The sequence below is a fragment of the Ochotona curzoniae genome, unplaced genomic scaffold (assembly GCF_017591425.1).
Source record: "Ochotona curzoniae isolate NIBS_2020 unplaced genomic scaffold, NIBS_Ocur_1.0 contig_4504, whole genome shotgun sequence".
Classification (NCBI taxonomy): domain Eukaryota; kingdom Metazoa; phylum Chordata; class Mammalia; order Lagomorpha; family Ochotonidae; genus Ochotona; species Ochotona curzoniae.
This window is the reverse complement of record NW_024466309.1, coordinates 678,250-692,421: the sequence shown is the minus strand read 5'-3', so window position 1 is coordinate 692,421 and position 14,172 is coordinate 678,250. Positions and strand designations below refer to the sequence as shown.

General features: G+C 42.0%; 1 protein-coding gene and 1 pseudogene across 4 annotated transcripts in view; one reads left to right on the top strand and one right to left on the bottom strand.

Moving 5' to 3' along the window:
• The window catches only part of MECOM (MDS1 and EVI1 complex locus), a 538,986-nt gene that overhangs the window by 14,551 nt on the left and 510,263 nt on the right, over positions 1–14,172 (bottom strand). For 3 of the 4 annotated variants that reach the window (XM_040986389.1, XM_040986391.1, XM_040986390.1), the window contains 3 exons: positions 12,216–12,303; positions 3,361–3,527; positions 2,235–2,312 (listed from right to left, as the gene is read on the bottom strand). In XM_040986389.1, the coding sequence (XP_040842323.1) occupies positions 2,235–2,312; positions 3,361–3,527; positions 12,216–12,303 (333 nt within the window). Of the gene's footprint in view, positions 1–2,234; positions 2,313–3,360; positions 3,528–8,865; positions 8,893–12,215; positions 12,304–14,172 lie in introns of all 4 variants that reach the window. The other variant, XM_040986388.1, reaches the window with a different exon arrangement.
• On the top strand, positions 8,251–8,355 carry LOC121160526 (annotated as a pseudogene).

Sequence of the window (14,172 nt, the reverse complement as noted above, 5' to 3'; positions counted from 1 at the left end):
AATGATATTTAAATGAAAATTTCTAACAGTGGCTAGAAAATTCCAGCTCATTCTTCCATGTATGAAGGGCCCTTCTGCTCACACTTATGAATATAACTCAGTGGCTTAAGGGCTCCACATCAAAAATCACCCATTCCACTCAAAGTCCTTGAGCTGCTTTGCAGTCCTTAAAAGATGCCAGAAGTCCTGTTGGCCCTCTTGGGAAAAATAAATCTGTTGGACTGGTTATATTGGCCTGGTATCAATAAATGAACTCAAAGACTGATGTTATTTTCCTGCTAAAAAAATTATTCTGGTGATGAGGATTCAAAGTGCTGCTTCCTTATATTAATACAGAGCAAGTAGGCAAGGCCACATGGACAGTGGCTGTGAAGGTATAATCTCCCCTAACAGCAGTGACAAGCGTAGGGAGTAGGGTCTTTTATGCAATGATCTGTTTACCACCAGCGCCCACTGCACTAAGGACAGTCCATTCTCCACAGCCACGTGGCCTCCAGCAGAGAGACCTGGGGACACTTAACTCCTGCCGACCACTTCAGATTTGTTGCACAGATTATGAAGAAGAGACATCCGTGTCTGACACGCTGCCAACCTTCTGCTTGTGAGCAAAGGGCATGCCCCAAATCTACTAGGCCCAAAATGTGAATCCAACTGACCCATCAGGACGTCCTCACAGCTTGTGTCTTGACCAGAAAGGCAAGTATTCTAAATAAACAATCAATGCACATAAATGCACGGGTGGTGAAGACACAGCTCAGTGCTAAAGGAGCACCCACGCCGTCAGCAGTCCTGGTGTGCACAGAGGCTGCCCGCTTCGCTGCAACAAAGAACCTGCAGTGAGAGCCTGGGGCCAGAGCTTTCATTCAGATTCTTTTTAGAAGCAGATTGAATAGAAAGCATTAATATCCAGGGGTCTGATTTTTTTTCCTTTGTAAAACAGAAAGATTGTACAAATAGTTACTTTAGCTCTCCATCTGTGCAAAAACTCCAGGTAATGCGTTCCTAATGACAGAATAAAATCATCGATTGCAAGTGCAAAAATGAGTACAGCAGTGCAGTAACATAGCTGTTTAATCAGTTCTCTTGACCAGAACAAAACAGCAATGTGAAAATCTTTCCTCTCATCTTAACAAAATTCCCAGGAAATACAACTTTCCCCAAAAGAGAAATCACTGCTCTGCATCATCACCACGGTCGGACACAGAGCTCACAAACACATTCTCCCGTGTGTAAAGTAAGACCATAACTTACATGCACAAAGCATGTATGCAACCAAAGAACCCAAGAAAGCCCCACGGCTGCCCAGGGCTCGGTCCCCATATCCCAATATTCCACTGATCTTCAAATGAGCATCCGCCTACCTTATTCTTGCATGTAAACAGATAAACAAAAAGCTTTGAAACCTGCTATCTCATTTCTGCGTTTATTCACAATGAAAAGATAGCATTTAGACAAAAATAATCCTACAAAGATGTAATGCGTAAGAATTATAGAACTTAAGATGAATAACTCTGAAATGTTGGTGAGGAGCTAATATTTTGCGTAAGGAATTGCACGTTACATATGCAGGTTATGTTTTAAAAGGAAAATAGTTCTTATTCTCACCTTTATATAAGTAGTAATATTAAAATTAGACATTTTCCATGTGCTTAATGGTTAACTGAATTTAACAGATGAAGTTAGGAAGTAGTTTAGAAAACAGCTGGTAGAACTTTCCCCTCCCCTTACAATCCATTCTAATCTGTCCAACCTGAATTCCACATGTTTTCCTCCACTTCAGAATCTTTTTTTCTTTTTTTTTTTTTTTTTTTGCTTAAACATGGTAGGACTTCGGGCCGCGGACCTAACCATCGTATCAAAGCAAAGTGTGAATGACTGCTCAATCTAGATTCACGGAGAAAGGGGCTGTGTCGTTAACGACGTTTGCTAATTAAAATAGTACTCATTATCAAGAGCGGAAAGCACTAAAGTAATTAAAACACTTGAAAAGTATCTAACGTTTCATAATGTATGGCCAGCACTGTAGACTAGCCTAGCACTGAGGAGGTGGGAAGTCTCAGCGAAATCACAACTCTTCCATTTGTCAGCTCAGCTTTTCATTCGTTTCTCCTTGATTCAAAACCGAGTGAGCACACACTCAGGCACGCCCAGAAGTAGCCTTCTCGCAAACAGTGCCCACGTGCCCACTGGACTGTCACAATAGTCACGACATTTAGCACGAATCGTTGTCCAACCTGTACGGCTGCTCTCCTGTGTGGGTTCGCAAGTGCCGGGTGAGGTTTGCAGACCTTGGAAAAATCTTGCCACAGTATCTGTTAGGAAAAGATGTTTACAAGAGAAAGTCAGCACGGGGCTCCCACAGCGTCACTGGAGCTGCTCGCTGCCAGACCTTTAGTCCTGATTTAATTAGTCTCGCATGGAACTCGCATGTCTTTGGTATTTAAAATTCGCAACAAAGCCATTCTACGGACAGAAATAATGACGAACACAGGCTGTGCTGTGAGATCTGGCTGAATGTGCTCAAGCCCAAACAAGCAGGGGATGAAAATAGACCTCAGTTGTGATGACCTCCATAGATTTCTGTTATTAACTCCTTATCTTTACATAGAGAAAAATGAAGCAGACAGAGGAATAAAAAAATGACAAGAGTTTGTGATTCTGGGTTGATGTAAACAGATTTCAATGTTCCAACTCATTTTACATGTCAGCCACAGTGACAACTCTATACACTGAACGGTATCAGATCAGACAAGATGCTAAGACTTCATCCATCAAGGTGTGTTCCCAGGAAAGCTTTTCTGTAAACAAAGTGACACATTTTCCAAAGAGAAGAAAAATTGATATGCCAGAGTCAGACACCACACATTTCTGAAGCTATAAGCACAATGTATTTGACTACACACACACATATACAGCAAAAAACGAGCTTTACTCTATGGCTGCTGACTAATAAGAAATTTATGAACTAGTTTCCTCACTTATGGACTGTCTTATTCTTCAATGCCATGACAATTAATAAATGTATGCTTGAGGACGGTAGTATTATACCTTTGGATGAAAATAATTAACTGCGAAGGAAAATTCATAAACATCAAAGTGAGACAAGCAGATAGGATTGGGACCATTTCCAACCTCATTTATCATAACCAAATGGCTTGTGTTAAAATTCTCATTTAATAATAACTTTTTAAAACCACTATTTTTATATCTCACCAAATAAAGAACACTTTGAAGTGCCTGAAATCTATCATGGCTGCTATTAATCATCCAATCAAGAATAATTTCCAAAACAAACAGCAGAACCTTCTGGAATCAGAGGGGAGGTTTGGGGAACGCGAGCCCCTTCTCACTGTGCCCTACCTGCAGGTGTAGCGCTCCTTCCCCTTGCGCAGGAGGCTCTCGGGCAGGGCACTGGGCGGCGCTCTGAAGTTGAACATGGATGGCATGGACTGCAGAAGCTCGCTGGCATCGGGCTTCAGGGCACTGAAGCTCTCGAGCTTTTCTGCCATGTTCTCAATGGCTGACATCTGAAAGGAACAGCACATGACGGGTTTGGCAGCCCTTCCTCTGTGACGGCCTCCGGCAAACCTAGAGCATCATGCTCAGGGAAGCTACCCGTCCACCGAGTGCCATGCATGCCAGGAGACGGTAACACCCCAGTACTAAACTAGCAGAGAATTCAGCGACTAGTAACACATGGCAGAGGCACGCTCGTAAAATGGCAGGCCACCCATTTCCACAAGACCTGGGTTGGATCATTTTCCAATCATGTAATAATATAATTGAGCAATGAAATGTAATGAAGATAAGAAAGTAAAATTATTTAAAAAATTTCATTTAGCAACAGTATTAGTAGTACATTATGGATATCAACTGAGAAGAAAACTAGAAATTTTAGGTAAAGATGCCAAACGTTTTGCTTCATTGCTGAAAACTCCGAGAGCCATGGGCGTCTGTTAAAGGACCCTACAGAATACAACATTACCAAGTGGTCCAAAGTGACAGGGTGAGTCAGTGTGTGGGATGGACAGTAATGAAACACAGACTGCCTTGGGGGACCCTGTGTTAATAGCAGGTATACTCAATATCTAAGTAGGGGTATTTACAGAAAATCTTGATGCAATATTGAGTTTCACACTTTCTGAGCACAGATTGAATCAAACTTGCAGTTACTGTAACCACATCCAACCTGACTCGGCGTGCCCGTGGGAGGACAGGCGGGAAATTCACAGGAACACATCTTCAGGAAAGTCTTCTTAAACCCTCGTGCTCCCTCTTTCTCACTCACACCAACTTCTCTCGCCCCTAACCTTCGTGTATCTGTCTACCTCCACACACGTGGATGGCGTCACAAGCAGAAGACACTGTTCAGGCATGTGCAGTAGGACTCTCATCTTCAACCCTCCCAAACTGTTACATTTGCTCAGTGCTCATATTTGATTTGGAAGTCTCCCTCTGCCAATTTTTTTTTAAGTAGAAAAAGCCAATGTTCAGATCATCTTGTTATATTAAGCCACTCGTTCTTTATTTGGCTCTCAGGGGCTATCAGAAAGTGTTTTCACATGATCCCTTCCACATATTTCACAGAGTGAAGGCCAAAAGCAGCCAAGAAGCAAGCTGGGAACACCTGCGTACCCAGGCCGCTGGGAAACCCAAAAGGCCAGCCGTTCTTGGTGATGAGACAGCAAGACACATTAGTGAGTTTGAGGTGAGCATAAAGTCAACATTTCCTACCCAAAGGGCACATGAACAAAACCTTTCTCTCTGGGCACCCGTGCTGGACAGAACACCAGGAACGTCTTAAACTAGGGCAAGATCCTAACAGAATGATCCTCTTCACATAAAGGAACATTGTGTGCTTGATGTCCCAAATGACTATTCATGTTGTAGTTAGCTTGCTTGTTTTCCTCTTTATCCTGGGCCGCCCTTTCATTTTTGCCTGCACTCTGAATGCGAGCTACAAATTGCAATGCACGGGGTACCACTGCCAATTTGCCAAATGTCTTTCATCAAACACACTACCAAAAAAAAAAAGATTTCAGAGGAAAGTCAAGATACATTTACTTGTCAGACGCCAAATGCGAACGCATTGGGAGGCAGTAAGGGCTATAAGCTCTGGGGTTTGAATCATAATCACTCAGCTGCTAAAACATTCTCCACAGATGCAAGTGGACAGCACATTTGTCACTATGAAGGATTCTGACACTTACTGATCACAGGGTAGAGACATGGAATGAGGACACTGCTCGGAGACACTGCAGGAAACTCGGTCTCCACAGATGATACATATTGTCCCTGCCAGCCGCAGCATTAGCATTCTCACATGACTTTGGGTCTTATTATTAAAGATCAATCAGAAAGATGTTATGATATTACTTTATTTGCATTTATTCCCCTTAATTGTTCCTTGCAGAAAATCATTTTTGTTACTCCAACAAATTTTCTGAGTGGAAAAGGACCTCTGGTCTTGGGGCTGACGAGCAGTAATGACCGAGGGTCAGGGTCACGATCACATGCAATTCTTGGGAAGAACAGCAAGTGCATGGGCGATGACTGTAAATATTTTATTTATGTACATTTAATATTTGGCTAAGTTTCATTATCTAGTGGCGTTAAACCCTCAATGTGTCTGCCTTGCCAACACACTTAGATTTCTGCTGCAATACATCTTGTAGAACAACTTTTCCTTTTATATGGAAAATGGCTTACTCATGGCTATTCTTATTTTCATTTTTCCTCTCTAACACACATAAACTACAAGCCTTCCAGTTATTTGAGAGCAGCTGGATGGTGAATGATGCACCTTGCTTTAGTAGCTGTTAATAGCTAGCCCCTTCTAAAGAAAGCTCACTCTGATTGCTTCATCTCAAACTGTTTCAATTTGGGTAAACCACTAAGAAACAAGAAAATATATTAGGGACTACAAGGCCAAGTCACTACATTCCTGTAAGAATAAGAAAAGGAATAAGGGGGAGCTAAGGACCGACCCTGTTACAAGGCTTCCTTGCTCCAGCTTCTGATGTCAAATGAAAACGGATGAAATTTGAGTGGGGAAAGGCAGAGAAGGAGGAAGGGAAGTGAGCCAAGAGTAGCAAGGAACACTGTTCTCACGCACACACACATGCACACACTCTCAGCTAGCAGCCACTGAGGCACCGTTAAGTCTTCCTTGAACGGCCTTGCTTTCATCTTTCTCCTATAGTACTTGACTTTAGTTGGAAAGAGGCTGGAATAAGTTTCTGCCTTCAGACAGCGGTGGCTTACACATCTGCCACTGGGAGGCCCTTAATCATCCTGCAGCTGGCATCAGCCCTACTCTGTGCCCGAGATGAAGGCATCGGGTTAAGACGGTGATGGGCCAAAGCCCCAACTCGCTCTGCGGTCTGACAGTGTTCTGACAAAAGCAACACTTTTTACAAAAGTTGTGAGTTTGGATCTAACTCTGTATTTTAAAAATAAGATAGATTGGAAAAAGAATCTAGCTGGATTTTAATGATGCAAAATTCAACGACAAGGGCATTGTGCACAAATATGAATAAGAAATGTGCTGAGAATAGGCAAAATGGAGTTAGAGCACATATTTTAGAAATGTATTGCTGTGTGACCCATTAATGTCATAGGCTAATCTCGGATCAGCGAAGGACAATTTTTTCGATGGAGCAGTGATTTCTATGTACATACAGAGCAGTCACCGATGGTATCTGCAGCCGGCTGTCTGCAAGAGGAAGCTGTTTCACCTCCTTCCAGTTCCCAGGAGGCTATTAACTTTATCCTGACGCAAACTAATATTTAGACACAATTCCCTGGCTCCTACCAAAAAATGTACTTATCTCTCTAGTCAAATCAAGTTCATATTTTTAAAAACATATCAGCAGGAAAGATACAATCATCAGCTCCCAAGCACTTAGCTCAGCACTTATCATCTGGCAGTCAATAATTGATGACATAAAACAGTTTCTCATTAAAACTATTAAAGTGACAACCTGATGATATGAAATGATATGTCTAAAGGCATCATGAATCATGTAATCTCATGTCTCACAAATTAGATTACCCATGGCCTTATCAGAAGATAACCATCTTTGCGCACATAACTTATGATGGGAAAGTTTGCAGATTTGATAGCTTTCCATATTTATTCATTTGATCATCTTGCAAAATCTCTACATCTGGCCATTTAAAGCAGCAGTAAATATTCATATTTTATGTTTATCTCATTTCATGCACCACATTCATCAGTCATGATTAGGAAATTACTTTGTGATTTTACCACAAAATATTATAAAAATATATTGGTCTCTATTTCCCACTAATAATTGCTTTATAATAGAAATAGAAACCACTTGGCTGAAAGGCCTGTGGCTCGGTTGAATGGCACTAAGGCCACCGTGGCAGCGTGAGGAAGGACCAGCTGCAAGTCCATGGAAGAGAGGGCCAGGTTTGCCAGGGAAGCAGCGGATGCTTAGAGCAGCTAACACAGAGCTCCTGCTGCAGAGTCACCGTGCTCCCTCGAGCAGGACACTGAAGCCAGCGAAGGCAGAGGAAGGACGCTGGAGACACAGGCCAGCACATTGGAACCAACACCTGGTGGAGCCGCGCTGGCGTGGAGGCCCAGCTCAGTCCTGACTCGCTGCTCATGCGCGAGACCCAGTCCCAGTTCCCACTTTGGGGTTTCAGCCTTGCTGGGCTCCAGCTGCTTCAGGCAGCAGGGGAAGGAATCAGGGGATGGAAGAGACGGAACGCTCCCTGCCTATCAATATCTACTTCTCTTCCCCTTCAAGTTAATTAATATTTTAAAAAAGAACCACTGCATTTATTCATTCATTATGAAAACTTGCATTAACCATTCTCCTTCCCTTTCTATAAATAAACACGTTCACGTTTCTTAAATAAGCAAACTTAATCCTTCAAAGTCTGTCAGAATGATAAAAGTCACAGTTGTTCATGTATTCCACACAAGAGATACAGCTAAAGAAAAGTAAACATCAGCTAAATAGGAAGTGCTAGAATGTCCCAGCTCAAATTCACTTACATACAACTGTACAGGAGGTTTTAAATGTTGAACTACATTCCAAGATTCTTCCCTTGTCTTAGAAATCCGCATAATTTTGAGTGAATGATCTGTAAAAGCTGGTGGTTACAGGGCATTCTGGAATATGTTATCTCCATTACCCAACTCTTTTTTGGAGGTAAAAACTGAACAAACAGTATTCTTTGCATCCTAAATAATCTTTCCAATTATAAGAAACAATCGCTTCTCGGCCTTTTGACTAAGATCATGGGCAGTATCTGTTCTTATCACTTTAATATCTGATACGTCCTCTATCTGATTATAAAAAGCAAAAGGAAACACTTAACGCTGCCTGCTATCAGTAACAGGTTAACCGGATAGGGAGATGCTGAGTTGGGAAGCTAAGAGACCAGCCACTAGTTTGGTACTGGTTTCCAAGCGTTCAGGCTTACTTCTCCGGAAACCCGGAAGTAATCTCCACAGTGGGACACAGGATGAGAAGTCCAGGCACTGCTGTGACATGATCCTCTAGCAGGCTTTGCCCCAACCCTCAACACCTGACGAAGCCTTCCCCACTCGGTGCCCATTTCAAGTTCTTTTAAGAACATGCTCACGAGTGCCCAGAGAATTTTCTATGGAGGTACAATTATGTAGGACAGGTCAGATTTACCAAATAAAATTATTGCCTACGTGATAGCTTCCCAAATGCCTCATGCCTGCTGACAGGGTTACAGCTGGACAAGGCAGGGAAATGACTGGCTGAACCCAGAGCGCCTTAGCTGTGCAGGCACTCGGAGTGCAAGGCAGGCTTCTTTTAATGCTACTTTTGGCAGACACAGAAGCAGGAAACTTACCCAAGTTCTCCGATCAGGCAGTTGGAACTGGAGCAAAATTGAAACAAAAACAAAAACTGACTTCCGTGCAGGTATCCTTATGGCAACCTAACCTTGGAGAAACTTAGCATTTCTACTAATTTGCTGATTTTTTGGCTTATCCTGTAATTCTGACTAGAAAAAAAGGTTTGGAAATGACCATTAAATAGTTTTAACACGCTGCTAAGTTTCTTCTACGTGCCTACATTCAAGCTCAGAATCAAGGTTACAAGTCAGATTATACTTTCTTCCAAGAAAAATACTCTGTCGTTTCAAATCTCACAGCAAAGCAGCCCCTTCCGGCTCATCAATTACTCACTACAAAAAATGCCCCCCTAAATTTTAATGTAAAACTAAACATTACGCAATTTTTTCCTAGTAAATCCAATATTTTTATAATTAACAATAATAAAATGAAATCTTTACCAAAAAGTGGGTGATTGAGTCAGAGAACAAAATCGGATGGGGCTCAGAGCATCAATAAATGATCGCTTAAAACATTCATCAGAAGAAACAGAAGGCCCAGGGATCTAGGTCAATTCATGTCAAACCCCACTGGGCTGGCAGCTGCTCCAGGAACAGAGTTTCTGGCCCTGCCGACTCTGTCTGGTGGCAAGGATCAGCATGGAAGAATGCAAGTTCTTGCACTGTGAAGGCTCAACCAAGAGACTCGAACTACAGGAAGCACAAGTAAGAGACAAAAATGCAAAAGGGTAAAACGGCAAAATGTATTTTTCACACCAATGTGTAAATGTCTTGAGAAAAGATTAAATTATTCCCAATTCCTTGCAATGTTGTAACAGGATAACCAAGATAATTTAAAAGGGATAAATTTAAATGAATGAATCAAAGGCAAAAATCCAGGACAAAGGGAACTTTGTTACAGATGAACAGTTGGAAATAAAACTCACATGTAAACTACCGATGATGATATTTAAATCCAGAAAAATCCAACCAAAAGCTAATAACCAGTTCTACAACAATGGCCGTTCACCTGAGCTACCAGCATGAACGCCAAGGACCCACAATAGAAACCAGCAAGACTGACATGCTGAAGATCATATAACACCTTCCCTCCATCGTATCAGGAGCCATCACTTACTTGTTTGCCCAAATTACCGTTTATCGTAAAAAAGAAATTTTAACTATGTCTCCAACGACAGCTTCTACAATGCTTATTTCTCTCAAGTTATAATAAATCAGACGAGATCGGGCGCGTTCAGGGTGGTATGGCCGTAGACTAGTTATAACAAATCAAAAATTATATAACAGATAATGTAAAATGTATTATACAAAATGTAACTATAAAATACAAAATACATAACGAGTGTGTTTTTCTTATTTATAAAGTAAAGTGGAAGGCTGAGAAGTGATAGTCACTTAAAGGAATACAGCAAAGGATAAAGACCGGTCTCCCTTTTTCTTTGTAACTCTGATTTTCAAATAAATAAATCTTTTTAAAAAGCCTGAACTAGGGGCTGCTGCAACTGCCTCAACTAGGTAATCCTCTGCCTGTAAGTGCTGGCATCTCAGAGGTGCCCCATCATGTCCCAGCTGCTCAAAATCCCAGCAGCTCCCTACTTGTGGCCTGGAAAGCAAGGGAGGATGGCCCGAAGCCTTGGGACCTGCACCTGGCTGGGAGACCTGCAAGAGGTCCTCACTCCTGGAAATAATCTGATTAGTATAGTTAAATACGTGTAAAGATGATATCAGCACAAATATTTCTTTAGAACAGGAAAGAAAGTTATCAGGAGGGATGCACAGGGGAGAAAAAAGAGGGACAACAGTGACAAAGTGACTAACGTATGGCGAGTCAGATAGGCTAGGTGCTGTTGTCCCCAGCACAGTGGGCCCCAGCTCACGGCGACAGTACTGGAAGAAAGAAGTTAGGTTTTAAACATACACAAAAGGAAATGGAAACGGTGATCATGTGATTTTATCAGTTCATGCTGCCTAATGTGTTGAAATATCATATGCACACCATAAAAATATACAAGTATTACACGTTAATCAAAAACTTAAAAAAATAAGAGATATACTTTATATAACACCATGTGACACAAAATACACACTATATTGAAGTTGATTAGCCCAGGAAACCTTGCAAATGTTACTTAGAACAGCCTGACTATAAAATAAAGACCTTGATAACCATTTGTTGCTTTTGAACTTCCTTGTTTTTGGTAATTCTGTAATGGTGTCATTCCCCAGACTCGTTACATAAGGCTAACACCACTGAAACGTTTCTAAGCTTTTGCAGATGGAAGTATGTATTTTCTCAGTCCGATGTGAAATGAGAATTTTTGAGCAGTTTTTTCCAGCCAACACAGGGGACTGCATCTCAGTTCTCAAACTCTTCTGTTATGACTTTGGAAATGTACTACAAAGAGTGGACAAGAGAACAGAGAGGCAAAATTACATTTGAAATCAAACCCCGAATGAAGTAACTGTCCCGCGGCTTCCGCAGGATAGCCTGTAGACATTGCCACCAGTTCTTCTGGAGGGGCCGACTTTCAGCACTGAGCATATCAGAACTAATCACTGTTTTGGTATGAATTTTGCTAGCTACATCAGAGCTTGTAACTTTTAACATGAAGTAACACATAAATGAAGAAACCTGACTCAAAAAGGTATTTCTCTGCTCTTTTAATATAATTCTATAGCTGGTGATCACTACGGAAGCCAGTTTTTCTTTTTCAGTAACTACATGTGTAGGGACACAGGGATGAACCAGTTAGATAACACAGCTGTGAACTTGTGTTTTCCTTGCAATAAGAGACTACATATTTTGATAAATAGACACAGATCTGTTCAGCAAATAACTCTGTGTATTGTGAATTCTTGTGCAATTACAGAACTTTGCAGGAATGCCCAGTGGTCTCTGGACAAATTCCTTCACCCTCTATGGTAACAACTTGTCAGGTAGACTCATTTCCTGTTTTTATCGAAGCACTAAAAGAATAAGAATGACCTTTATGAGTCTGAGACGAGTCACAGTGTGATCCCTATCTTAGAGCAAGCTTTCAACACAAAAGACAGTTGCAATGTTTATTTTCTTAACTAAGTTCTGCTCACTCCTAAAGACACTTGGGCTCAAGTAGTTAACAGCAGGCAATAATTGAACAGCCAAATCAGGTTATTCTTATGCGTATATGACTTGCTTTTTCTTTACAGAACTTGGGTTTTAATTCTGCTAGAATTTCCTGTGTTCTTCCACAACAGCGTCATAGGAAATCCCAGTGTTCTCAAGGTTTCTTTCATTGCGTTGCACCTGCTTTTCAGGATCAACAAGTTAGTTTACAAGCTTGGACTCTCGACTTCAAAGTACTTACTTGCGGGTGAAACAAGAACCCCGGCGCAGGTCTCAAGTATTTCTCTTTTAAAGCTTCCAGAGGGTCGGTGAGCTTTCTTTTCTCTACTCTGAAAGGTGAAAGTTAGATTGTGGAGATGAATTAGTCTTACGTATCAGTCACTACATAATTACTGGCATTTAAAGCAGCTAACAATAAAGCAAATGGTAGGCTTGTGGGAAGCGTACTGATAAAAATAGCACGATGTCTGTTCAGTGCGTGAAGGATTCTCAGGGCGCTTCCAAGTGCTCAGAAAGAAAAGGTCCTGTTGATGATGGAAGAGTTCCACCGAACCACTGGTGATGACAATGAGGAAATGAGAGAGCAGGAATCGGGCAAGGAGAGCTGCTGGTCACCAGCTCTGTGCCTTTCCACTGTCAGTGTGGACTCAGCTAAAAAATGAAAAGCTGTTTTCCACCGAGAACTTGGTCCCTCTCCCCAAACAGTTCTCCTGTATTTGCCCTTAATAGTCAGGGTGTTTCCAGGAATCCTACATGCCCTACTAGAGCCTCTTTGGAAGCTATACACAGGCACATATACACACGGTTTAGATTCCACCTGCTGGGAAGCCGAGCAGCTACGAGGAAGGGGAAAAAGAAAATGACATGTTTGAAGACTTTCCTGTAGGGACGTGGGAGCATAAAATTTCCCTATCTGTCCTTTTTTGTTCTATAAACATTGTCATCCTACTTTGTAATAAGCATATAAGGGAAATGATACCATTAGTTACATGAAAGTATTTCTTCTATGAGCACTTTTTATTTTCTTCTAAAAATGATTGAATTAGTACACTTTAAAAATGTAATTCGAATGAGTAAAAATGATTACCATATCATAAAATTGTGTCGTATTTTGCACATCCTATTTCACTTGTTGAGCTAGGTGCTATTGTACCCATTTTATGGGTGGAAGGAAGAAACATCTAGGGCAGGGCTGAGATTTCAGCTGCAGCCTGATACTAACATTGGACTTTAGTTCCTTCATGAGTTCAGTAAACTGACAGGCTTCGGGCCTTCATCAAAGCCGGCACATCAGAGAGGAACTGAAACAAGAGCAGGCTGGGAGGTGACAGAGGAGCTCAAAGGACTGTTGCTTCCTTTGAGAGGGCGTAAGAAAGCTGGTGAAATGAGCTACACAAATGCCTGGGCCCTCCACCACTTGGTTACCAACAGGCCCTTTCTGGAAGCGTGTAGCGCAGAGTCTACATGCACAGTCCAGAGCAGGGCTGCTGTGGAGACGGAGCTGTGTCCGTGGGTGACAGCGCCCAGCACGGGGAGGACGGCCCTGAGGGACTTGCCGATGGTCCCCCGCAGCCCTGGTGCAGCAGGCGTGACCCTGGCCGTGCTGGTCTGTGTGCCGCAGAGAGCGTAAGTGCAAGACTACTAAGTGAAAAGGGCTGCAGTTCCAGTGCCATTCAGGAACCAGGAGCTCCAGCCATGACACAACTGAGACAAGGACACACGATCTTTTCTCCATAGAAGAACTGGGAAAAAAATATGAAAATACTGATTTTCAGTAAGCTCAATAAAAAGTATCTACATATTCAATGAATCACTTTTTTTCAAGATTTGAATGCAACAGCAACTATAAAATGCTTATAATATGTAAAATGAGTGAAAGGCCACAATTATTATTGGTTATACCATTTAAAGAAGACTGAATTCTAAAAATTGAATCACAGATACACGCTTGACCTCTGACACCATTAAGCCTGCCAAGACCATCTCGAAGTGCCAGGTCCAGGTCCCTGTCGGGCTTCCAGCCCAGCTTCATTTGAATGCCACGCCCAGGAGGCAGCACTCAAGTAGTGGGGAGACCTGGACAGAGTAGTTGGAGCTGTCACTTGGTTACTAGAGGTACTGGAGGTATGTGGGGAATAAGCCAGCAGATACAAGCTGTGTATGTGTGAGAGAAAGAGAGAGAGAGAGAGAGAGGGAGA